This window comes from Garra rufa, chromosome 7 (assembly GCF_049309525.1).
Source record: "Garra rufa chromosome 7, GarRuf1.0, whole genome shotgun sequence".
NCBI classification, from domain to species: domain Eukaryota; kingdom Metazoa; phylum Chordata; class Actinopteri; order Cypriniformes; family Cyprinidae; genus Garra; species Garra rufa.
In genome coordinates, this window is record NC_133367.1 from 35,664,770 (window position 1) to 35,692,560 (window position 27,791).

Consider the following 27,791-nt stretch of genomic DNA (forward strand, 5'->3'; position numbering starts at 1 on the left):
GCAGCAGCTCAGTGTCTGGCTAAGTGTATAACATCCAAAAATCCATAAATGATAGTCAGCATAAAGATTGAAAGCAGGGATTCTTTATTTTTTTGTGGAATTCCCTAATTACAAATCCACACGATTTCAGTCAATTCAATTTATTAAAAAACAACAACAATGACATTAAATCTTTGTTTAACAGTTTAGCACCATTGTCAAAAATAACAAAGAATAAATTCCTTCTTTTTTGTGCCCCACCATCTTTTTGCACATATACAAATTTAGTCATTCAGTAGTAAAACTAAAAATAAATTACAGAGAGGTTCCTAAGACTATTTGAATTTAACTTAGTGTCCATGTGGCCTTATCAACTTTTATATACTGATATTATACTTAATAACAATCAGTACTCTTGAGTTTTTTTAATAAACAATGATCTGATCTACTCAAATCAGTTGGGTGAGAAAGAACCTAAAATGCAAGGTTCAGGGCATTTCAGATACTCCCTTGAAGTTCATTGAGATGGCACAATGAGAAACTAAGACAGCAGAAAAGCAGTGCATATCTGAATTATTATGACAAATGTCAATATCACATCATTTTACATTGATATGTAGTCAATGAAACCCCATCTATATACAATCAATATACTGTCAAACAATAGGAAATATGCAAATAAATAATGTGATTAGAGTTCTAACAAAGTGCTAACCATATGGATGGATGGATGGATGGATAATGTAAGATGCTGTTTTAAATTATGTAATTATGTGTATGGGTAAAAAACCTACATTTAAAATTCTCTCATATGTTCCTTCGCCACTGTTCCACAATATGCTATTCTATTCAGACATAACAAGTGGCTCTGTACTGATGTCACATACACAGTTTACTTTAGAAAAATGTAGCATTGATTTTATATTGAGTGACTTCTTTCACAAATTCACATGGGATATAACAAATACCCAGAGAATGATGAGTGGACATATGGACCAGCATAAAGTCCTGCAGCTTGGTCTGATGGTAACTGGATATGAACAGTGTCCCCAACTTGTAAGGGCAGCACTGCACTCCCTGATGCTTGATCCAGAAAACTTTTTTTGTATTCGTCATATGTATACATAACTGGCTCATTGTTCCTGTACAATGCCACCCATACATTACTTCCTTTGCAATTAACATGGTAGACAAAGTAGTAAATTCCAGGTATTTTGCAAGTGAAGATGCCAGTTTGAGGGTTGTAATTCTGGTTGCCATTATATAAAATCTTGTTGAAGACAACAGGTTTTCCAACTAGAGGAAATGGTGTTGTCAGCTGAGCTGTAAAAGCAGGCATATCTAGACCATTCCTACCAATAATGGCACCTCCAGGCTTTTCTTTCTTATAACCACCTTTTACCCCATCTAGCCCAGGACCTGTCTCAGGAAGGATTTGTCCAATAAATGGAGGTTGCACAGGAGGTCCTGGTAGGCCAGGTGGGCCAGGAGGACCAGGTATTCCGGGTTGACCTGGGAGCCCACCTGGTCCAGGTATACCAGTTGGACCTATTGGGCCTGGAAGCCCAGGTTTTCCCTCGCCTGGCATTCCAGGCTTCCCTGGTGGTCCATACTCTCCTTTTGGACCTGGTAGACCAGGTGGGCCTATTGGTCCTGCTGGACCCATTAATCCTGGGATTCCCATAGGCCCTGGATGACCTTTCTCTCCTGGGAATCCAACTTCTCCTTTTGCACCAGGCTTTCCAGGGACTCCAGGTAGGCCAGGTAAGCCTTTATGTCCATTTTCACCTTTAGGACCTAAGGGACCTGGTAAGCCTCTAGGTCCCGGTTGCCCCAATTCTCCTGGAAATCCTGGCTTGCCTGGAAGTCCTTGAGGCCCTGGTTCACCTTTTGGACCAAGTTGTCCCTTAGGTCCTACTGCACCACCCTCTCCTTTTGGACCTGGGAAACCAATGCCTCCGGGTGGTCCTAAGAGACCTGGAGGGCCTGGAAGGCCACTTGGTCCTGGTGGTCCAATCATTCCAGGAAGACCAACATGACCCTTTTCACCTTTTAGGCCTTGGGGGCCAGGCAAACCACCATGCCCTTTTTCACCTTTAGGGCCAGGATATCCAGGTTTGCCAAAACCAGGCAAGCCTGGGCCACCAGGTAAACCAGAGGGACCTGGCTCGCCCCTTCCACCTGGAAGACCGGGTTTCCCTGGCAAGCCATCCAAACCAGGTTTGCCAAAGCCTGGTAGTCCTGGTGGTCCTGATGGTCCTCTATCCCCTGGACCTCCTGCCAGTCCTGGTTCTCCAGGTGCACCAGGTTTACCTTGGCCTCCAGGAGCCCCAGGTAGTCCATTCAGTCCTGGTTTGCCAACTCCGGGTTGTCCTACTTGTCCTGGTGGTCCTGGAGGTCCAGGAGGTCCCTTTACTCCTGGCAGTCCTGGCAGGCTAATCCCATTCTCACCTTTCTGCCCTGGGATACCGGGGATTCCAGGAAAGCCTTTTTGTCCAGGTTCTCCACGAGCTCCAGGTTGTCCTGGAAATCCTTGCACACCTGGTTTTGACACTCCTGGTAAGCCATGTGGCCCAGGAAGACCTGGGGGTCCTGGCATTCCTTTTGGCCCTTCACCGCCAATTGGTCCTGACTCACCCTTCGGACCTTGGAAACCTATACCTCCAGGTTTTCCTGGTAAACCTGGCATTCCTGGCTTTCCAATTCCTGGGAATCCTGGTGGACCCTGAGGACCAGGTTTACCTGTAAGTCCTGGGATACCATGTCCAGGAAGTCCTGGAGGTCCCTGAGGCCCAGGAAGTCCCTTTGGGCCAGGCTCACCAGGAGGACCTTTCTCTCCTCTTGGAATGGTTTCACCTAAAAAAAATCATGGTCACAGTAACAGTCAACACTTTGATGAAGTTAAGTCGAAAACTTACAATGAATGAATAAAAAGTAAATTAAATTATATTCATTATGAATCAAATGTATGGATTTAACCTATTGAGTGAATACAACACAGCTAAAATGTGATTAAGCAAAATTAACTACAAATAAATTGAACACACAAACACACGCTCTCCTAAACTTCATTTGTATTAAGTTACAGGTGTTTTTAAGAGGTCAGCCTATCAAAGCGATTAAAAATGCTTTTGTCAATTGGCTTTTGTAAACATTGGGCCTTTAAGCCCAAAGTGTACTTTGGCCATCCACGTTCATTGGCGGTTTGCGTACTGTACAAGTGACACAAATTTTCCCCAGCAGAAGTGTCCACGGATATCTGCGCACATGTCCGTGTACAGCCCAATTTTTTTGACTGTGCAAACGGTCCGCTACAAAAGCAAAGGCGCGAGTTGAATGTTGAGATAGAAGAAGTCTACTAGGTGGTACTGTGCATTTGCCAAACTCGTATATCCGCCTTAATCTGCGGTTGAGTATACTTTGAAAGCTGTGTGGATGCGTCTGTGCACGAGACAGAACGCAGAAAGTGAAGTATACCTGGGCCTTTACAGTTAATTTAAAATGATTCTGTGTAGTAATTTTTTTATAAGTACCAAGATTTCATGTAGTCTCTATAAGTATTTGAGGATATAAAAGCTGCAAGCAAACTTAACTATAAAAGAACTTGCAAAAATACCAACCTTTTCCTGAAAAAGGTTTACCCATGTGCATGGGTATCTGTGGACGTTCCTTTGCATACTGTGGAAGCAAAGGCATCTCATTTCCATATGGTAAGTGTGGCGTTTCTTTTCCATAGTATTGGTGTTGGGGTATCCCCTCATTGCCATGTGACATAAGAGGTAACTGTGGCAGAGGCTGGTGCTGTTGGGGCAGTGGCTTGTGACCATAAAATGCCCCTGCATGGATATGATGTAGCAAACATAAATGTTCCACCAGTACAAACAAGCGGGCAGAGAGGAGAGGCCCAGCCATGTCCTGTGGAATGGAGCAGAGGAGAGAAGGTTAGTAGGCTTGGAAAAATACAGGAACCCTGTTGAAAAAAAAAACAGCATTTGCTGGTTAGATATGTTTTGAAGCATGACTGCTGGTTTGAGCTGGTCCAAGAAACTAGCTCCTGCTCAGGGCCAGCACATGGCCAGCTTAAACCAGCTGAGGACCAGCTCAAACCAGCAGCCATGCTTCAAAACATGCCAAACCAGCATATGCTGTTTTTTTAACAGGGAAAGCTAGCAGTAAGGGCTGACACCACAGCACCACAGTGTAGTCTTTATCCATTCCATGACTGACCAATCAGTTCTCATTGCTGAATGATTTTATTGTTTCTTTAGCGCTTAAATAATTAATACAGCCTATCGTCAATGCTTAATTTGGTGCATGGCTGTATAATAGTGTCAAGAATAAAATTCTAAATGGGCTGATCAGAAAATCATTGTTTTCAACAAAACAGCAATGAATTATGAATGTTGCACCATTTTCTAATGCTAGTATTCTTCGCAGGTGCTACTTAAAACAAGGAACAGATCAAGATGTACATTTGGTGTACATTTATTTAGTACTAATAGCATCTATCCTACTTCTACCCACTATTGACTGTTCAACAGAAGTTTCCAAACAACTTTCTTTTCTATTCATCTGTCTCAAATCAAGTTATGGACGTACAAGCTGTTTTTGCAGCTGTGTTTCAATAAATGGTCTCTTTGAAGTGGGGAGGACATCTTAACTTCTTAAAGATATATGTTTTTTATAGTAAATTATGTTTAATAAGAATCATTTATTTCTGAAAGCAATAAGAATTTTATTATTCATGACATGCTTTTCCAAATCAGTCTTTTTATTGAATCGTTTTCAAGTTATTTTATTGTCTTCTGCTTTATAGATAATATGTTGCCCATACAAAGTCTGCATTGTCCCTTCAATTCACAGCAGAACAAGGAAAAGTGTCAAAAGCTTAAAAAAATTGAAATGGAAAAAAAAATTACAAATAAAATAAATACATTCAACAGAAAAAAAACAGCAGCAGCATCATGTACAAAAACAGAATTTATAAATATTAGTTCTGAATGTTTTTTTTTTTCAAATGTTTTAGTCAAATGCTTATTCGCCTAGTTACTGACAGAAGAAATGACCCTCAAAATTCAAATCAGCATCACATGAACTGCATTACAACCTTCTAACAGTATCGGTTTTCAAGTCTTGATAGCATTTTATTATAATGGCAAACTGATTGCACATTACCCCATATTCTATGTAAAAAGCTTAGTAAAAAGAAATGCACATTATATTAAAGTTAATAATATTTGAAGTTTCCTAAATTTTGTTTGCACTAACATAGGCCTACTACGTAAGTAGTGCATTTGTTATACTCAAACATGACCATTAGAGGTCAGCAACTGCTCACATATGAACAGTGTTTGTAAATTTGTGTGTCTGGATCAAGTGGATTAAGTCTTTACTACATATACACCATCTGACAGCAAATAATCCTGAGCAACTGCCTTTGAAATCAATGGGAATGCTAACAGTTTGCTTTCTCCAAAATAGAAGAGAAGGCAAACTGTTAGCTTTTCCAGTTATTCATTCTTTTGTATTCATTGTTTTGTGCAGCAGACATAAACTTTATCAACATCCGATAATACCAGTGAATCACAAAAATGTACACTATCATCACATGATGTCATCTTTAGATAGCTTTACACAAATGGCACAAACAAATCTATTCCTTACTTTTTTGCTCATTCTTTCTGTTGTCTTGAGAGCCACGTCCTCTCAGGGCTGTCCTGAAACTCTAAAGAATGGGAAACCCGGCCACTCACTTACAAAGCGTTGGCGTTTTAGCACCCAGCCGACAGCCGCGCTAAAATCCAAAACGTGAGCCTAAACCAGAGCTGACCCTAGAATGGAGGGGGCATTCTGCTTTGATTGAGCGTGGAAAAATCTTAAAAGCTGGAATGCTTTTTAGGGAGTCGGTTTTTGATTCTAATACATACAGACGTATTGGAATCAGTGTGTGGGTGGGATGCCAGAGCTTTGATTTCCTTTTGCGAGCTACTGTAAACGGAGATTTTGACTGATCTAGCATGAATAGAAGAAAAAGACAAAGTAACACATAAACCATTTTTCTTGAGATGCAGCCAGCCAGGTTGACTGTGACTCTAAAGATAATTCACCTCTTTCACATCTCTAAACCAACTCCAGTATCATCCGTTCAAACCTTATTCTCTACTCAGTTTCTCCAAGGGAGAACGTAATCATAAATACTTCAAATATTCAATAGAAAGTTATTTTTAAGGGGCATTCCTAGTTTTCCATAGGCTACATCCCATCTTTCAACATTGATTCATTCATTAGTTCCCTCATTCAACAAATACAAACCAAACATTTCATTCCTCAGAAATGAATTTCATTCCTCTGGCCTCTCTAATTTATAACTCCACCCAGTGATTTGTTTTCAGAGGATCTTGTGTCATTCTTATTGCTGACTACGTACAGCTTCGAACTCTAACTTTGGAAAAACAACTATTTCTCTGTGTTCGACGAGACTGGCAAATCAAAGTGAACGTCCATCCAATGTTCTGTGTCCAAAAATGTTGTGGGCATCAACACAGCCTCATTCCCTTGGAACACTTCTCAATTACTGCTGGCCATGTCTGAAAAATATTAAGTGATACAGAATACCATAATCAATAGCTCTTATTCGCATCCATGGTGCCCACCCAGCATAAATCACCAAGGAGATGCCAAAACAATTTCAAGAGAAGCAGTTCAGGAGAGGTCATGGGATAAAAAATCATGGCCCATAAAGCTTCTGTTCATTCTGAACCCAATAACTCACAACCTGGCCTGGTCAAATTTCCATGCTTATTTATCAAATTCACAAGGCTGAAACAAGCTTCTCACATTGTTCCCTCTGGCCTACATTTGGAACTTCGTAGCCAAAGGTCAAACGAGAAATATGTTTATAGGCGAGGGTCAAAACCACAAGGCCAAGCATGAACATGAACAACAGCAACCCTACACGTCCACTGCAGAAAGCAGGAACCGATGTTTTCCTCTACTCTTTTGGCCAAAATTTACAACCGCAGCGTTTGTCTGCTTGGTTTCATGCCACAGCTCTGTTATCGCCCTGCCCCGATACTAATATAATCAAATTTCCATTCCTGCTTTTCTGACTGCTTCCAGATGTTTCACTTCGATTCACAATAAACAAATAAAAAAGAACAAGCTGGGTGACAACCATATAGTCAATGCTGGCATGAAAAGAAAATTATGTCTCAGCCCTACATTATTTTAGCCAATTCACCTCTGAAGCTTATATAAGCTTCATATTCATATGATACATTGGGTCGTTTCCTCAGAGGAGGCAAGGGAGGCAGTGCCTCCTCAAAATACTGGATGAAAAAAAATTCATAGTACAAAAATTAAAACAACGCCAATACCACAAACTTCAACATTAAAAAGTATATAAATCACGTTTTTCAAAAGAAAGATGGCAGGTAAAGTTACAGCGTGAGTCTGTGTCTCTCTCGTCTCCCCTGAGCCCGTTGAGTTTTAACAGACCCCCTAAAGCATGTCAAAAAGCAAGTCACGTGAGAGGAGGCAATGCTTCCACTGTGATATGAGTGGTTATGACTAATTATGATTGGCTGTAATTGGTTCATGCAATAAATCACGCATCTTGTGTTTGTGTGCATTCTATGTTCGCAAGTTAATGAAAAGACTCAATTAAAAAAAGCAAGTAAACAACTCACACACTTAGATATAACCACTTTATCAAAATAAGACTTGTAATGACATGAAAACATCATTTGTGGGAGTTTTTAGTGAGTACTCAGCTTGGTGAAATTTAAAGGCAATTTCCATGTCTGTGGCCAATATTTACAGAGCTTTGATGACTGATGGTCTGAAAAATTCAGAAATAGTTAACTATTAAAAAGAATAGCTGAAAATAAGATATATTGTTTAAATTGTTACTGCCTTGAGTTATTGTTATTCAATCTAAGATAGACATTTGTTACCCATTCTCAACAGAAAAGTGTCCAAGCAACATTGCTCACAAAAAGTTGCTCGGCAAAATTGCTCAAAAAGTTGCCATGTGTATCATTAGCCTAATTTGTTTTAAAATGCCAGTTGGTCAGATTTTTTTTGTCATAAAAATTAGACATTCATAAATGTAACAAAGCTTGACCAAAGTAAAATCTAAATTGGGGGTTCGCCCGGGATATGAACCCAGTACTAAGGCATTAAGACACTTTCAGAGTTCACGTGTTTAAAAAAACAAACAAACAAATAAATAACTGTAATTATCAGAATTTGAAAGCACGTTAGGTCAGGTAAATTAATAAATAAAGATGCTATGCTCTAAAATATTGAATCTGCTAAATATTCCTTATTGTGAAATATAAAGTGTCAAACCCAAAATCAAGCCAGCATGATCTAATTCATAGTTTTAAACTGTATAACTCACTGGGCAGCAAATATTTCTGTAGTTAAAAAGAATAGCTGAATATAAGTTTACAAATAAAATGTATTGTTTAAATAGTTTTGTATTTATTTTGGAGATGCCATTTGGACAGATTTTTTGCTATGAAAATTAAACATTTTTAAGTATAACTTAAATTGTTTGACCAAAAGTTAAACATAAACTGGGGTATCGTCTGGGATCCAAATTCAGTATTAAGGCATTAAGACACTTTCAGGGTTCCCATGTTCAAATAATAATAATAATAATAATAATAATAATAATAATACAACTTTAAACATCAGAATTTGGGTAAATTAATAAATAAAGTAATTAATAAAGCCACATATATTGTGAATTTACTAAATATTGCTTAGTGTGAAATATAAAGAGTGTCAAACCTAAAAGCAAGCCAGCATGATCAAATTCATTGTTTGAAACTGTATAACTCACTGGGCATAACTCACCGGACAGCAAACATTTCTTTAGTTAAAAGTTAACTCTGAAAAGAATAGCTGAGAATTTTAAAATAAATAAAAATATATCCCAAATAAATAAAAACTGTAAACATCCAGAATATGAAAACACTTTAGGTCTGGTAAATTAATTATTAAAACCTCATATCGTAAATATTGAACATACATTAATCTATGCTATGCTCTAAATTATTGAATACTGAATCTACCAAATATTGCTTATCGTGAAATATAAAGAGTGTCAAACCCAAAAGCAATCCAGCATGATCAAATTCATTGTTTGAAACTGTCTGTATAACTCACTGGGCAGCAAATATTTCTAGCTATTAACTGGAGGATAAACAAAAGTCAAGTTCATTAAGCCACATTTCAATATCAAGATGTCTGTCATCTTTCTGGAGAGAAAAGTATAAATAAGTTTAAACTGACATGCTATTACCTGAAATATAAATGGTATCACTTTAAAATTATCTAGTAAATCACAAATGAACTGAAAAGGCCATGGAAAAGTCATGGAAAGTCATGCCAAAAGGGAACCCTGCTTTTTTTCACCAAGTTGCTCAGGGGTGATAGTCCATGTAATGAAATTACCAGAAGACCCGTTGGATAAAAAAACATCTGCAACACGGCAAGTGAAATCCAATGAGATGGAATGGACGCAAATAAAACTCCATTTTCGTTTTAAATAGAAATTATAATTTTGTACAAACGCATTCCTACAGTTCAAACTAGGTTTGAATTTCAGGAAGTGTGTGAACTGATGAAAAATGTATAACTTGAGTTGACTGCAAGTGACTTTTAATAAAAGCGCCTGCGAAATTAATAAATGGTTAAACCAAGAGGTCAGCTTAGAGTGCTGCTTTCCGTAACGCTGACAAATGGATTCATGATGCAGTATTTTGGAGCTGCTGTTTCGGATCTGGCTACCGAATTTGAAGAACTTTACGGTTCTTTACAGTCAGCATGACGGTGATAATGACGTGCTGGCAGTAAACAGCGGAAGATGCCAAAAGACACACTCAACCACCCACCCACACCGCTCTGCGCTCCCACCCTACCAATTACTACAGGTCTTGCTTTCTCTGGAAATGGGAAGTGTGAGAAAAAGCTTCAAGAGAAAAAGCTTCATTTTTCCCACGAAACAGGCACACTGGTTCTTTATTGGCATCCATGAAGAACCTTTAACTTCTATGAAACCTTTCAAATGCACAAAAGGTTCTATATGGTGGATTTGTTGGCATAAATGCATGAATGTGAATGTTTTGGAATTCAGTGCAGTGGCATTCTAGCTGGTGTGATTTTGCTGAAATACACTGAGGTTGAATTGCAGTTATTCCTCAGGACAGCGGAATGCAGAATCAGCTGACAGAACGAACCGTGAGCCAGAACTGCTGCCTGCTGTAAAACACATTCTCCCGCTCACTCAGTAACTCACACACTCGCTTTTCTCTCTCTCAGGTAGAAGGGAAGTTTTTCATGTAACCATATGTTTGAGTCTATGGGGAATGAGAGTTTTGGGGCAGTATATAAAGCATGATGAGGTAGCAGAAAGCCGTTCTGTTTCCTGTATAAAAATGGAACTGGTGCCATTTGTGCCTGGAAAGGTCAGGAAAAAATACTTACGTTTCTAAACTTTTTTATTTTTTTATCATTTCATTTGGAAAGCTTATGCCTGACCTTTTAAGAAAATCATATTTTCCCATCTCCCGCACTTGGTAGCAAAACTTCCAGACTCTGGTAGTATCACAAAGTTTCTTGTGCACCTTGTGATAAATAAAACACTGTAATAAACTAATATAAAATATACACTACCAGTCAAAGGTTTGGCCACACTTCCCCATTCTCTTTGATGAACTTTTGACTGGTAGTGTATATCAGTACAAAAATAAACCAACTTCAATATTACAAAATATAACATTAAAAAAGCAACTCCAGCAGGTAAAGTTACAGCGAGAGTCCGTGTCTCTCTCGCCTCCCCTGAGCCCATTGAGTTTTAACAGGTCCCCTAAAGCATGCGGTGGGTTTGTTGGGGGGTAATTGAGTATGAATGGGGCAAAGTCACATGAGAGGAGGCATGCCTCTATCGTGATATGATGGAATATGCCTGGTTATGTTCAGCTGTGATTGGTTCATGCGATCCTGAATCTTGTATTTATGCGCATTGCGTGTTCGCGAATCAGTCTGAATGAACAATATAATGGTGTTAATATAAAGACTACACTCTCACAAATAAAGATGCTTCACGATGCCATAGAAGAACCTTTTTGTCTAAATGGTTCCATAAAGAACCTTAAACATCTGAAGAACCTTTCTGTTTCATAAAAGGTTCTTTTTGGCAAATAAGGTTCTTCAGATTATAAAAAGGTAAGCAAGAAATGGTTCTATAAAGAACCTTTGACTGAAAAATGGTTCTTCTATGGCATTGCTTGAAGAACCTTTTGAAGCACCTTCATTTTTTAGAATGTAATTTTAAAAAATAAGTAAACAAGTCACACACTTTGCTCCATCAAAATATGAAAACATGATCTGTGGGAGTTTTTTAGTGAGTAATCAGCTTGGAAGTAAATATTTGCATCTGTGACCATTCACCAAGATTTGATGACTGATGATCCGAAGAATTCAAAATTATATGTGATTCTTTAGGGTCTTAATGAGAAGTCTATAACATACTTTGGTTAAAATTTCTCAACGGTATTGTAAAAAACACCTTGTCAAAATCAGCCCTTTTTAGAGTGAGCTATTCTGTTGCATGTTCCTTTAAATGCTAATGAGCTCTGCTCGCCCCACCCCTCTCTGCCCTGGGATGACGAGCCGTAATGTTTACTTTAATGCCACTTGCAAAGATGCATAAAAAACCCCTTATAATCACTTCTGCTGTGAGTGAAGCTGCACCACGAATAATTTGCACAAACATAAGACGCATATGTAGATCGGGATCGGTGCTTTCCTTTCAAAAACGAAAGTAACAATCCTCTGCATCTTCAGCGGCTCAGATGTCGGGAGTAAATGATGACTGCTATGTTAAATTATTACATCCAACAACAGAACACCTCAATCGCTCAATCGGAGCCATTTTTGTCAAATCAAATCTAGGGAATGGGATACTGAACTCAAAAACTGTTCAAAAACAAAGCCAAATATGCACATGTGAAATCTGTGCAGTACTTCAATTTCGTAATCTGTAATTATTCTCTGAATACATTATCAGCACTAATAGATGGCCTCAGATGACTCTTTCTGTTCCAGCTGGACGCTGATGCTGGCGATTTATATGACTGCAAACACAGGCCAGGATCAGAGGTGCACTTGTGCATTTGTGAGCGTATGTGTCAGATTCCAATCCCACGTCCACGTTCTCGCTTTCAGCGCTATAGTTTGATTCTGCGAATGCATCCACACGGATTAAGCCACAAAAGAGACCTTTATATCTTGCAATGTTGTTATCTTGCAAATATAAACATCTTGCAATTCTTACTTTTTTCTCACAATTGCCAATTTATAACTCTGTTCTCACTTTTTGTCTCACAGTTGTGAATTTACAACTCACAATTCTTACTTTTTTCTCACAATTGCCAGTTTATTACTCTGTTCTGACTTTTTTTTTCTCACAATTGTGAATTTACAACTCACAATTCTTACTTTTTTTCTCACATTTGCAAGTTTATATCTCAATTTTTACTCTTTTTCTCACAATTATGAATTTACATTTCGCAATTCTAACCTTTTTTCTCAGAATTGCTAATTTACAGCTCAAAATTCCTACTTTTTTTCTCACAGTTGGTTGATTTTCAGTTCTGACTTTTTTTCTCAGAACTGGGAATTTAAAGCTCAAAATTCTTACTTCTTTCTCACAATCGCCAGTTTATCTCAGTTCTCACTTTTTTCCACACAATTGTGAATTTACATCGCACATTTCTTACTTTTTCTCAAATTTGCGAGTTTATATCTCCATTCTTGCTCTTTTTCTCACAATCGTGAATTTACATCTCACAATTCTTACTTTTTTTCTCAGAATTGCTCATTTAAAGCTCAAACTTCTTAGTTTTTTTCTCACAATTTTGAGTTTATTTTTTAATTCTGATTTTTTTTTCTCAGAATTGTGAATTTACATCTTGCGATTCTTACTTTTTTCTCACAATTGCCAGTTTATTATTCAGTTCTCACTTTTTTCTCACAGTTGTGAATTTACAACTCACAATTCTTACTTTTTTCTCACAATTGCGAGTTTATATTTCCATTTTTACTCTTTTTCTCACAATTATGAATTTACATCTCGCAATTCTTACCTTTTTTCTCAGAATTGCTAATTTAAAGCTCAAAATTCTTACTTCTTTCTCACAATCGCCAGTTTATCTCAGTTCTCACTTTTTTTCCACACAATTGTGAATTTACATCGCACAATTCTTACTTTTTTCTCACAATTGCGAGTTTATATTTCCATGTTTACTCTTTTTCTCACAATTATGAATTTACATCTCGCAATTCTTACCTTTTTTCTCAGAATTGCTAATTTAAAGCTCAAAATTCTTACTTCTTTCTCACAATCGCCAGTTTATCTCAGTTCTCACTTTTTTTCCACACAATTGTGAATTTACATCGCACAATTCTTACTTTTTACTCACAACTGCCAGTTTATAACTCAGTTCTCACATTTCTTCTCACAATTGTAAATTTACAACACTCAATTCTTACTTTTTCTCAAATTTGCGAGTTTATATCTCCATTCTTGCTCTTTTTCTCACAATCGTGAATTTACATCTCACAATTCTTACTTTTTTCTCAGAATTGCTCATTTAAAGCTCAAACTTCTTAGTTTTTTCTCACAATTGTGAGTTTATTTTTTAATTCAGATTTTTTTTTCTCAGAATTGTGAATTTACATCTTGCGATTCTTACTTTTTTCTCACAATTGCCAGTTTATTATTCAGTTCTCACTTTTTTCTCACAGTTGTGAATTTACAACTCACAATTCTTTTCTCACAATTGCGAGTTTATATTTCCATTTTTACTCTTTTTCTCACAATTATGAATTTACATCTCGCAATTCTTACCTTTTTTCTCAGAATTGCTAATTTAAAGCTCAAAATTCTTACTTCTTTCTCACAATCGCCAGTTTATCTCAGTTCTCACTTTTTTTCCACACAATTGTGAATTTACATCGCACAATTCTTACTTTTTACTCACAACTGCCAGTTTATAACTCAGTTCTCACATTTCTTCTCACAATTGTAAATTTACAACGCTCAATTCTTACTTTTTCTCAAATTTGCGAGTTCATATCTCCATTCTTGCTCTTTTTCTCACAATCGTGAATTTACATCTCACAATTCTTACTTTTTTTCTCAGAATTGCTCATTTAAAGCTCAAACTTCTTAGTTTTTTTCTCACAATTTTGAGTTTATTTTTTAATTCAGATTTTTTTTTCTCAGAATTGTGAATTTACATCTTGCGATTCTTACTTTTTTCTCACAATTGCCAGTTTATTATTCAGTTCTCACTTTTTTCTCACAGTTGTGAATTTACAACTCACAATTCTTTTCTCACAATTGCGAGTTTATATTTCCATTTTTACTCTTTTTCTCACAATTATGAATTTACATCTCGCAATTCTTACCTTTTTTCTCAGAATTGCTAATTTAAAGCTCAAAATTCTTACTTCTTTCTCACAATCGCCAGTTTATCTCAGTTCTCACTTTTTTTCCACACAATTGTGAATTTACATCGCACAATTCTTACTTTTTACTCACAACTGCCAGTTTATAACTCAGTTCTCACATTTCTTCTCACAATTGTAAATTTACAACACTCAATTCTTACTTTTTCTCAAATTTGCGAGTTTATATCTCCATTCTTGCTCTTTTTCTCACAATCGTGAATTTACATCTCACAATTCTTACTTTTTTCTCAGAATTGCTCATTTAAAGCTCAAACTTCTTAGTTTTTTCTCACAATTGTGAGTTTATTTTTTAATTCAGATTTTTTTTTCTCAGAATTGTGAATTTACATCTTGCGATTCTTACTTTTTTCTCACAATTGCCAGTTTATTATTCAGTTCTCACTTTTTTCTCACAGTTGTGAATTTACAACTCACAATTCTTTTCTCACAATTGCGAGTTTATATTTCCATTTTTACTCTTTTTCTCACAATTATGAATTTACATCTCGCAATTCTTACCTTTTTTCTCAGAATTGCTAATTTAAAGCTCAAAATTCTTACTTCTTTCTCACAATCGCCAGTTTATCTCAGTTCTCACTTTTTTTCCACACAATTGTGAATTTACATCGCACAATTCTTACTTTTTACTCACAACTGCCAGTTTATAACTCAGTTCTCACATTTCTTCTCACAATTGTAAATTTACAACGCTCAATTCTTACTTTTTCTCAAATTTGCGAGTTCATATCTCCATTCTTGCTCTTTTTCTCACAATCGTGAATTTACATCTCACAATTCTTACTTTTTTTCTCAGAATTGCTCATTTAAAGCTCAAACTTCTTAGTTTTTTTCTCACAATTTTGAGTTTATTTTTTAATTCAGATTTTTTTTTCTCAGAATTGTGAATTTACATCTTGCGATTCTTACTTTTTTCTCACAATTGCCAGTTTATTATTCAGTTCTCACTTTTTTCTCACAGTTGTGAATTTACAACTCACAATTCTTACTTTTTTCTCACAATTGCGAGTTTATATTTCCATTTTTACTCTTTTTCTCACAATTATGAATTTACATCTCGCAATTCTTACCTTTTTTCTCAGAATTGCTAATTTAAAGCTCAAAATTCTTACTTCTTTCTCACAATCGCTTCTTTCTCACAATCGCCAGTTTATCTCAGTTCTCACTTTTTTTCCACACAATTGTGAATTTACATCGCACAATTCTTACTTTTTACTCACAACTGCCAGTTTATAACTCAGTTCTCACATTTCTTCTCACAATTGTAAATTTACAACACTCAATTCTTACTTTTTCTCAAATTTGCGAGTTTATATCTCCATTCTTGCTCTTTTTCTCACAATCGTGAATTTACATCTCACAATTCTTACTTTTTTCTCAGAATTGCTCATTTAAAGCTCAAACTTCTTAGTTTTTTCTCACAATTGTGAGTTTATTTCTTAATTCTGATTTTTTTTCTCAGAACTGGGAATTTAAAGCTCAAAATTCTTACTTCTTTCTCACAATCGCCAGTTTATAAATCATTTCTCACTTTTTTCCACACAATTGTGAATTTACATCTTGCAATTCTTACTTTTTTCTTACAATTGCCAGTTTATAACTCAGTTCTCACTTTGTCTCACAATTGTGAATTTACAACTCAGAATTCATACTTTTTTCTTACAGTTGCGAGTTTATATCTCAATTCTTACTCTTTTTCTCACAATTATGAATTTACATCTTGTAATGCTTGCTAATTTACAGCTCAATTACAGCTCTTAGTTTTTTCTTACAGTTGGCAGTTTATAACTAAATTCTGACTTTTTTCTCAGAATTGCGAATTTACGTCTTGCAAGTTTTACTTTTATCTCACAGTTGCGAGTTTATATGTCTCATTTCCTCACAATTTATAAATCTGCCAAAAAACTTATATCTCATTGACTTACAAACGTTTCTCTAAATTGCGAGTTTATATATCACAACTGACTTGCGAGTTACATATAAAATTACAATTGTAAGAAAATAGTCCATCTTTTTTCAATTAGAACTGGACTTTACAACTTGAAATTGTGAGTTTATATCTCTCAGTTCTGACTCTATAACTTGCAGTTGCTAACTATGCAGACATAAACTCACAAATTTGTATTCAGTTGTTAACTGTTAACAAATATTTATATGAAATATTCAAATTGCTTCCTCTGTGATCGAACTCTGGGCTTCTCCAGTTTTCCCAGAAAAAGTCCACATGACAAATGGATAAATTTGCGATTAGCCCTGAGTCTTGTCAGCCTTTCAGATATCTGGCGTCTTAGAAACCGAATATAAGCGGCGAGCCAAACCTCTCTTTAAACAGAGGACCGTTAGTCCGCCACATGTTGGTGTTCCTGTTTGAGTACGATGCTGATTTGACATGAGAAACTACTGCCAGGGAAGACCTGTAATTCTATAGTCTACGATGAGAAGATTTGTACGGTACACAGCTTTTGGCCTTCAGATAGAGGTCAGGACAATAGCTGCATTCATGATCCAAACTACAGAACGTGCTATTAAATGTAAATTTTTTTTTTCCAAATAATACGGAAAAGAAGCAATCCGATCCACCCGAAATCCTACAAAATCTCAAGCAAGACTCGGCTTTCCTTCGATTTCCTTTGTTTCCTATTTGTGTAAGAGTACGTGGCTTTCATTCAGATCAAAAAACAAAGTTATAAAACATCAATCTGTTAATAGCTGGAGGGAACTGAAGGAGGAGCATTCACAGGTCAGGCTGCGTCTGTGACTGTTTAATGAATCAAGCTGCTCAGGAAAGATCCAAATAATAAAAGAACGAGAGAAAGCAGGGTTGAGAGGTTCATAAGGTTGTTGCATGGAGATAAAAGATGCTCCGCAGCTAAACAACTTAGAGAATGGAAAACTAGCTCTTATTCTGAACTGATTCCACTTAGTTTCAAAAAGGAACAAAACATGAGCATAAAAAAACCAGAAGAACCGAATGCACTTGTCTGATGATTTATTCACTGACTGAATCAGAATCGCTAGAAAGATTTTTCACTGTAACTCAAAATGTATTTACCTTGTTCATGTGACAATGTGTTAAGTAGCTAATGTTTGTTAAATGTACATGTTCAGAACAGTTGCCTTATAATAAATAATTATTAAAAAAAGCTACATTTAATAAATAATATAATACATATAGTACATTTTAGGATATTTACATTAAAACACACACACACACACACACACACACACACACACACACACACACACACACACACACACACACACACACACACACACACACACAATAGAAATTTCCATAAATCCATTTTTTAATTAAATAACATAGCCTATTCCAGGCCTTTAAATTAAACATTTAAATTAAATATTTAATAAAAAATATGTAATATTAATTTACCCAATATACATAATTTTAGTCTACAACTAGAACTACTACTATTTTAGGACATTTTTTGGATATTTATAAAAAAAACAATTACAATAGGAATTTCCATTATTATTATTATTATTATTATTATTATACCCTACCTTTTTCCAGGCCTTGAAATGACAATTTCAAAATATTGAATACAATATTTAATACATTTTGTTAGTGTACTCAGGTTGTATTAAATATTTAAAGACTTTTTTGGCCTGAAAATCATATTTAAAAATAATAATAAATAAATAAATAATTAAATATTAATAATAATAGTTTACAAAAGAAATTACCATAATTCATGTGTTGTTGTTATTTTTTTTTTGTTGTTGTTATTAAATACCCTGGCTTTCTCCAGGCTTCGAAACTACAATATTAAATTATTTAATAAGAAAAATGTAACATTAATTTACCAGTATATACCGTATATATATATATATATATATATATAATTATTATTATTATTATTATTTTTTTCTGGGTTTGGAAATCACAATTTTTGATAGATTATTTAGTTATTTATTTATTTAAACATTAATTTACCAAAATCTTTATTATTTTTGTTTAATAAATTTAAACTCACACAGATTAGAAACACAAAAATAGAAATTTACATACAAATTTCCATAATTCCTATTATATTTTATTACATACCCTAGCTTTTTCCAGCCCTTGAAATGACAGTTTTTTTTTATTTTATATAAAAAAAACTGAATAATAAAAAAGTATTATTTTTGTTTAATAAATGTAGTGCACTCAAAAAAAAAAAAAAAACACACACACATTAAAAACACGAAATAGAAGTTTACATACAAATTTACATAATTCCTATAAAATTTTATTACATACCCTTGCTTTTTTCAGGCCTTGAAATGACAGTTTTTTTTATTGTTTTATTAAGTAAAATAATAATTAAAAAAGTATTATTTTTGTTTAATAAATTTAGTGTACTCAAAACACGCACATTAAAAACACACAAATGTACATACAAATTTCCATAATTCCTATTATATTTTATTACATACCCTAGCTTTTTCCAGGCCTCGAAAGTAAAATTTTTTAATAATTTTATTTAAAAATAATTTATATATATATATATATATATATATATATTGTCGCGGGGTGAGAGATCACAGGACAGAGAACTCAGTGAAACAGCCCCGGAGGGTGGATTTTATTGAAATAACTGAAAATATTTGAAAGTCAATACGGTGCAGAGTGGCGGTGAAATGGCGTGCTCTTCTTCCTTTGTGGAGTGCAGGTGAGCGAGTGAGGGACCGGTCTTCAGCTGCTGTCTGTAGAAAAGGGTAAGAGAGAGAGAGCATTAGGCTTCCAGTCTTGGAGAAGGCTTCTCACATTGTGCTGGTCTTGCGCTGCTTAAAAGCATGCCGGCTGATGAGCTGCAGCTGAAGCCGATCCCGCCGTGATGAGAGGCAGGTGTTGATTGTTGGTTTCCAGGGCGACGCTGATGAGTTCTCGGGACGCTCGTCACACTCCCCCCCCCTAAGCGTCGTCCTGGTCCTGCGAATAATATGTGTTAGAAGGGGAGAAACAGGGGGTGGGAGGGGAGTGACCCCTGACAGACCTGCAAAAGCTGCCCAGATCCGAGAGAGTCCATCGGCGTTGTTGTTGGTGGCCCCGGCCCGATGCTTCACAACAAAGTGGAAGTCCTGGAGCGCGAGGAACCATCTGGTCACCCTGGCGTTGGTGTTCTTGGCTTTGGCCATCCACTGGAGTGGGGCGTGATCGGTCACCAGGGTGAACTTCCGGCCGAGGAGGTAGTAGCGCAGCTCCAGGACTGCCCACTTGATGGCCAGGGCCTCCCTCTCCACGGTGGCGTAGTTTCTCTCGGCTGAGGACAGTTTCCTGCTGATGTACAAGACAGGGTGTTCCTCTCCCTCCTGGACCTGGGAGAGGACGGCCCCAAGGCCGGTGTCTGAGGCGTCGGTTTGCAGCAGGAAGGGGCAGCTAAAGTCGGGAGCCCGCAAAACCGGCTCTGAGGTGAGTGCCTCCTTGATTCGCCGAAACGCCTCGTCTGCTTCTGGTGTCCACTGGACCTTCTCCGGCTGCCCCTTCCTGGTCAGGTCTGTCAGGGGGGAGGCTAGAGAGGAGAAGTTGGGGATGAAGCAGCGATAATAACCCGCCAACCCCAAAAAGGCACGTACCTGGGTCTTGGACTTGGGCTTTGGGGCAGTCCGTACGGCCTCCACCTTCTTCTCTTGGGGACGGATCAGCCCTCGTCCTACTTGATAACCCAGGTACTTTGCTTCGTATTGGGCCAGGTGACATTTCCGGGGGTTGGCGGTTAGTCCAGCCCTTCGGAGTTCGGACAGCACCCTCCGCAGCCGGTCGAGGTGATCCTCCCATGCCTCCGAGTGGATCACGACATCATCCAAGTAGGCGGCGGCATACGCTTGGTGAGGCCGGAGGATGATGTCCATTAATCGTTGGAAGGACGCGGGAGCTCCATGCAGACCGAAGGGGAGGGTCCGGTACTGCCAGTGTCCGCTGGGGGTGGAGAAAGCAGTTTTGGGTTTTGCAGAGTCGGACAGAGGTACCTGCCAGTAGCCTTTTGTTAGGTCTAGAGTGGAGATGTACCGGGCCCGTCCCAATCGGTCCAGGAGCTCATCCACTCGAGGCATGGGGTAGCTGTCGAACTCGGACACCTCGTTGAGTCGTCTGAAGTCGTTACAAAATCGGAGGGTGCCGTCTGGTTTGGGTACCATCACGATGGGGCTGGACCATGGGCTGCGCGATGGTTCGATCACCCCCAACTTCAGCATTTGTCGTACTTCATTCTCAATAGCCTGCCGACGAGCCTCAGGGACCCGATAAGGTCGCTGCCGAATGATGACTCCAGGCGGGGTTCGGATGTCGTGTTGTAACACGGTGGTCTGCCCGGGGAGAGGTGAGAACACGTCGGAGAACTGACCGATCAGCTGTTGTAGGTCTCCCTTCTGGGCAGCTGAGAGGTGGGGGTTGACATCAACAACCACGGGCTCGGAGACGTGGAGAGCGGCGAGCTGGTCCCTAGTCCCGACCCACTTTTTAAGGAGGTTTATATGGTATAACTGGTCCGGGCGTCTTCTTCCTGGCTGCCGTAGGCGGTATGTCACTGGACCAACTTGTTCCACAACGGAGTAAGGACCCTGCCAGGTGGCGAGGAACTTGCAGGCCGCATTGGGGACTAGGACCATCACTCGCTCCCCGGGTTGGAACACCCGTGGTTGGGCTGCCCGGTTGTAGTGTCGTTGTTGGGACTGTTGAGCTTTAACCAGATGTTCCCGGACTAACGGCATGACCCGGTCGATTTTCTCCCTCATCTGCTGGACGTGCTCGACAACAGAGCGGTGACGGGCAGGCTGCTGCTCCCAGGCCTCCTTTGCCACGTCAAGGAGGCCGCGGGGTTGTCGGCCGAAGAGAAGCTCAAACGGGGTGAAGCCAGTTGAGGCCTGCGGGATCTCGCGAACGCCAAACAGGACATACGGCAGCATCAAGTCCCAGTCCCTCCGATCCTCTGCCGTGACTCGTCGAAGCATCTGTTTCAGGGTCTGGTTAAAGCGTTCGACGAGGCCGTCCGTTTGCGGGTGGTAGACAGTGGTTCTCAACTGCTTCACCCGCAGCAGCCTGCACAGGTCAGCCATTAGCCGGGACATGAAGGGAGTACCTTGATCGGTCAGGATCTCGGCCGGGATGCCGACTCGGCTGAATAGCTGGAAGAGTTCCTGTGCGATGTTCTTGGCCGTGGCTTTGCGTAGGGGCACTGCTTCCGGGTACCGAGTGGCATAGTCCAGGACGACCAGGATGTGCTCATGTCCCCGGGCAGACTTCGGCAGCGGCCCCACTAGGTCCATCCCGATGCGCTCGAAGGGCACGTCGATGATGGGGAGAGGGATTAACGGCGAGGGGGGAGGTTTCCTGGGCGAGGTCTTCTGGCATGTGGGACAAGCTTGGCAGAAGCTTCTCACCTCCGCGTCGAGCCCCGGCCAGTGGAAACGATCCCGGATGCGTTGGATGGTGTTTTCTCGTCCTAGGTGTCCGGCCATAGGGTGCGAGTGGGCTAGCTCCAGGACCGCCTCCGTCTTGGTCCGGGGTACCACTAGGAGATGTTTCTCCTCCCCCCTTCGCTGGGCGACACAGTATAGCAGACCGTTTTGGACGACAAAGTGAGGGACGGGATGAGGAGGAGGCTGAACGTCGCGACCTTCGATGCAGCGCACTTGCGTCCAACAGTGCTTCAGTCTGTCATCCTCCTTTTGCTCTCGTGCAAATGAGCCCCCTTCCGTGACCTGCTGAAAGACATCAAAGAACAGATTAGGATGATGGGAAGGGGACTCACCGTCTCTAGCACTGTCGGAAGCCAGGAGGGCGGAGCGCTGCATCGGACGTCGGCCTGCTTTTCGCTTCGGGCGGCTCCCTCTGGGGCTGACAGGCTGGGTGGCGATCGTGAGTAGGCGGTCGAACCCTGGCCAATCCCTCCCCAATAGTACCGGGACGGGAAGATCTTTAACCAGTCCGACCTCCAGTGACCAGGAGCCAGGCACCGCGGAAATCGTCACCTTTCGAGCGGGAACGTGTCTAGTTTCTCCGTGCACACACGTAATGGGTAAGACCGTCTTCGTGTCTCCACGGGGAGGGAGAAGGTGTGCCTGGACCAGGGTGACCGCACTACCGGAGTCCAGGAGGGCACGGAAACTCTTTCCGTTAATCTTGAGGTCCGCCTCCGGGGCTCCTGATGGTGGATCCGAGTGCACAATGCAGCCTGCCAGCCAGTTCCGGGTTGGTTGTGTCGGTGTCTCCGTTGGCATGGGCTCATCGCGGGGTGAGGGAGCCGCCGGTCTGCTATACTGCCGCTGTGTGCCCTCCGGCGCGCGTCGCTCCTGGACCACCCTCCGGGGAAACGGTGGCGCTCGCTCCCCGGCTTCCCGGTGTTGGGCCGCATCCGCCAGCTCGATGGCGTCGATCAACTCCTGGACAGTGTTGGGGCTTCTCATTGCTACTGCCTGACGATGGGAGCGAGGCAACGCACGCAGCAGGCGTTCAATCACAACGCGCTCCGCTACCTGTTCGGCCGTAGGATTCCCCTCAAGCAGCCAGTGCCGTGCCAGACGTAAGAGCTCGACGACCTGGGCGCGGGCGGGGGATCGAGGTTTGTACTCCCATTCCGTGAATAGCTGGGCGGCACAGACGGGCGAGAGTCCCATTCTCCCTAGAATCTCTCTCTTTACTTCATTGTAGTCATTGGCTAAGTCCGCCGGTAAGGAGAAGTAGGCCCGTTGAGCTTCACCACTCAGGAGAGGTGCCAGCGCCCGCGCCCAGTCTTCTGCTGGCCAAGCTTCCGTCGCCGCCGTGCTCTCAAACATCTGGAGAAACGCCTCGATGTCGTCATGGGGCGTGAGCTTGGGTAGCAACCGGGTAGCTTGAACTCGAGAGTCTGGCAGCGGAGCGCGTTGGGCTGCGGCAGTAGCGCGGAGGGCGGCGAGCTCCTGCTCCGTTTCGCCCTGTCTCGTCGCGAGGTGCTCTACAATTTGCTGCTGGCGGATGCTGACCTCGGTGAGTCGCTGAAGTAGCTGATCCATTTCGGGGGAGGAGCGCACACCGACGGCTCTGGCAAGAGACATAGTGGGGAAGAGGGAAAAAAAAGTTCGGGTGAGTGATGTGAGTTCTCGGCCGTGAAATCTTCACTAATCTGCCCGCATTCTCCACCAGGCTGTCGCGGGGTGAGAGATCACAGGACAGAGAACTCAGTGAAACAGCCCCGGAGGGTGGATTTTATTGAAATAACTGAAAATATTTGAAAGTCAATACGGTGCAGAGTGGCGGTGAAATGGCGTGCTCTTCTTCCTTTGTGGAGTGCAGGTGAGCGAGTGAGGGACCGGTCTTCAGCTGCTGTCTGTAGAAAAGGGTAAGAGAGAGAGAGCATTAGGCTTCCAGTCTTGGAGAAGGCTTCTCACATTGTGCTGGTCTTGCGCTGCTTAAAAGCATGCCGGCTGATGAGCTGCAGCTGAAGCCGATCCCGCCGTGATGAGAGGCAGGTGTTGATTGTTGGTTTCCAGGGCGACGCTGATGAGTTCTCGGGACGCTCGTCACAATATATATATATATATATATTATTTTTTTATTTTTTTAAATTAGTGTACTCAAACACACACACACGCACACACACACACACACACACACACACACACACACACACACACACACACACACACACCTTAGAAACACAAAATAGAAGTTAACATACAATTTTTCATAAGTTATATTCTATTAATTTCTATTATATTTTATTACATACCCTAGGCCTTGAAATTAGTTTTTTATTATTTTATATAAAAAATAATAATAATATATATCTGTTATTCTTGATTAATACATTTAGTGTGCTAAAAACACACACACACACACACACACACACACACACACACACACACACACACACGCACACACACATTAACACAAACACTTAATAGAAATTTATGTACACATTTCCTTAATTACTATTTTTTATTACATACCCTAGCTTTTCCCAGCCTTTAAATTACAGTTATTATTATTATTATTATTATTATTATTTGATTTAAAAAAAGTAATATAAAAACAAAAAGTATTATTTTTGTTTAATGACTTTAAGGTACTCAGATTTTATTAAAAACTTTTTAAATTAAATATTTATTTTTCCCAGGCTAGGAATGAAACAATATTTTTTGTTTAATACATTTACTCAACAAAACACAATAGAATTATATTTAATTAATATTATATTTCATTACATAACCTGGCTTTTTTATATACATATACATACTTTTTAATATTAAAATATGCTTTTTCACCATTTTTAAATATGCAATAGAACAATTTAATGTATGTTTACATTTGTGTGTTTTGTTTAGTATTTATTAAGTATATATATTAAGGACCAATTATTGTTCAAAAAGAAAAGGAATCATGGAATCATTAACGATCCAGAACTGGAATTACAATATAAAACAGACTCATTCATTTCCTTAATATTATTAAGAATATAAGTAAGAATATTTGTAGAGAGAAAAAAAGGAAAGAGAACCTGTGAAATTATCTCTAAAGGAGAGCTTGAGGAAAATCATTCCAGTGCTCCCTTACTGTAATAACTATTACTAATAATAATAATCACTATTACAAACACAGCCTCTTCAGATGCCAAAACATCTCTGGTTGAATTGCATTGAAACTCTAATCAATTTATTAATCAATGTCAGGCCCGAAGTGGAAAGACCAGCATTTTTTCAGTCCATCTGGACTCGAGAAATGGATGAAGAGGGGAAAGGAAAGAGCAGAGGATGCCAAGCACCACAGCCCTGCCTCAGTGTCCAGAGCTGCTCGTGTGCCCACAGGAATGGATCCTCTGAACCCTGGAGACATAACATCAGCACTGATCGCTGTAGGAAACAGAGGAAACCGCACACAGCCGCCCTCCGGCTCACAGCCATGCCCAGTGCCAGGGAAATCAAAGTGAAACTAAAGTGAATGTGGCTTTAGAAATACAAAGCGTGCTGGATAAAGAGCTGGATAAAGACTCTTGCACAACAGCAGGTGTGGTATGCAGCAGGATATGAATCCACACTTATAGTCAATCCAAAATCAAATCAAAAATTGTTTAAAGGATCTGACAGCCTCTTAAGTTTGTTATTAATACCACATTAAATATATAAAAATGATATATATTTATGTGTGCATGTGTGTTTAATACCTGTTTATAATGCAATATTATCATCTGGTAAATCATCCGGTTTCTTTTGACAAATGAACTTTTGACTAATTAATTTCCATTAATTTTCCAAAACACTTTTGTGATTGTAAAAATAATGTTAGTGTATTCAGAGAGAACACTTGCTGATGAAATATTTTATGTCCAGTTCATATTTTATAGTTTATTAAGTACTTAAACGATTTTAAGAAATTAATTATAAAAAAAAAGAAGAAGAATTTTAGTGTAACTATAATTTCTATAGTTTTCATATTTTATCATATATTTTACAGCCCAGGATAACTACAAAAAACTATTAACTACTAATGTCCAATCTTGATATTTTATTATTGACATTTAATTAAATACTTCACAATTTTAAGATATTTAATTAAAAAAAGTGTATAAATAATTTATCAAAAAAACATTTTAGTGTAATGAAAATAATTTACAGTGAAAGTTTCCATATTTTTTGGTTATTTTATTACATATTTGACACCCCAGGATAACTAGAATTTTTTTAAATAATTGAAAAATAGAAGTTTACATAATTATCATATTATAACTTACTTTGGGCCTGGAAATCACAATACTTGAAAAAATAAATAAATAAATAAACTCATATTGCTCATATTTTATTCTTTATATTTTATTAAATTAAAGGCTTTACATTAAATTCATATTAAAGGCCTGGAAATCACAATTTTAAATGTTTTGTGTAATAAAATAATTTTTTTTATTTTATTACATATTTTACAGTAAAAAAAAGTGAAATTTAAATCATTTTTCATGCATAAGATAACTTTTTAACCTTTTTTGGGCCTGGAAATCACTTTAAAAAATAATCCTATAAAACATTACTAATAAATACGATACTAAAAAATAAATGACAATTAAAAATGTCCATTCTTCATATTTTATTAAATACCTAAACTTTTTTTAAAGGCCTAGAAATCACAATTTTAAGATATTTAAAAAAAAATTAAGTGTATAATTATTTTACCAAAAATGTTTTTATTTAATTTTTTATTTAAATTTCTTTAGTGTAATGAAAATAGCTCACAATGAAAGTTTTATAATTTTTAATACTTTTTTACATCTTTTACACCCCAAGAAAGTTAAAAGTAGAAATTTTCCATCATTTTTCATGCGTAACAACTTATTTTAGGCCTGGAAATCACAAATAATAAAAAAAATAATAATAATACTAAAAACAATATTAAACAATAAATCACAATTAGAAAAGTCCATTGTTTATATTTTATTCTTCATATTTTATTAAATACTTAATCTTTTTTAATAGCCTGTAAATTACACATTTAAGAAAAAATATGTTTTTTTTAAGTGTATAATTAATTTACCAAAAATGGTATTGTTTTTGATAAAATTTTAGTGTACTGAAAATAATTCACAATGTAAATTTTCATAATGTTTTATATTTTATTATATATCATATGCTTTATCGTAATATATTAAATATTTGCATAGTTTTTGTTTGGTATATTTATTTGGTACACAATCAGGACTAATTATTGTTCCAATATTAAAAGAATCAGTAATAAAATCAATAAGGAATTTGAGCTGGAAATGCAATATGAAACCGAATTAAAAACGCAGAACTTAATATTGAAATTATCTCTAAAATATTTGAGGAACATCAAAATATTTTACAGAAAACATTTTTAATATTTTGTTAAATGCCACATATTTTTCAACCCTCAAAGTGACAATGTCAAAATCCCTTAATATTTATGTTTTCCAGACAAAGGGAACCCTGAAACCACATGCACCTACTCCAAAATAAAGGCAAATCCAAAATGATAGATAACCCCTCAAAAAAAAAAAAAAAAAAAAAAAGCAACCTAAAACATGACTAGACAAGAATTGTCTATCATGAACTGATATTATTTTCCTTTGCATGTACACTTTCATTCAGATCAGTATCACTATTAAGTGCAATAGTTCAAGTCACTCATTTTATTTCTTTTTTTTTTCTTTCTATAGACACTGCAACACGCATTAAATATGTACAGCACTCACCTCTCTCTCTCCTGGCCTCTCTCTGTCTCTGCCTTGGGTTTATCTCTCTCTGAGTGAGAAGTGAGGGAAGAAGATCCAGAAGACAGA

At 38.4% G+C, this 27,791-nt stretch overlaps 1 protein-coding gene across 1 annotated transcript; it reads right to left on the reverse strand.

Moving 5' to 3' along the window:
- Window positions 1–63: 63 nt before the first annotated feature.
- On the reverse strand, window positions 64–27,791 carry col8a1b (collagen, type VIII, alpha 1b). The gene is made up of 3 exons (XM_073844112.1): window positions 27,705–27,791; window positions 3,600–3,894; window positions 64–2,835 (listed from the first exon to the last, which is right to left on the reverse strand). The coding sequence occupies exons 2-3, from the start codon at window positions 3,889–3,891 to the stop codon at window positions 926–928; spliced, it is 2,202 nt and encodes a 733-aa protein (XP_073700213.1). The 5' UTR covers window positions 3,892–3,894; window positions 27,705–27,791; the 3' UTR covers window positions 64–925.

Bases quoted from the DNA above. Each gene is read 5' to 3' on its own strand.
- col8a1b (XM_073844112.1), bottom strand. From the start codon at position 3,891: ATGGCTGGGCCTCTCCTCTCTGCCCGCTTGTTTGTACTGGTGGAACAT. The intron at 2,836-3,599 runs GTTGGTATTTTT...GATTTTTTTTAG, and splicing joins TAAACCTTTTTCAGGAAAAG to GTGAAACCATTCCAAGAGGA.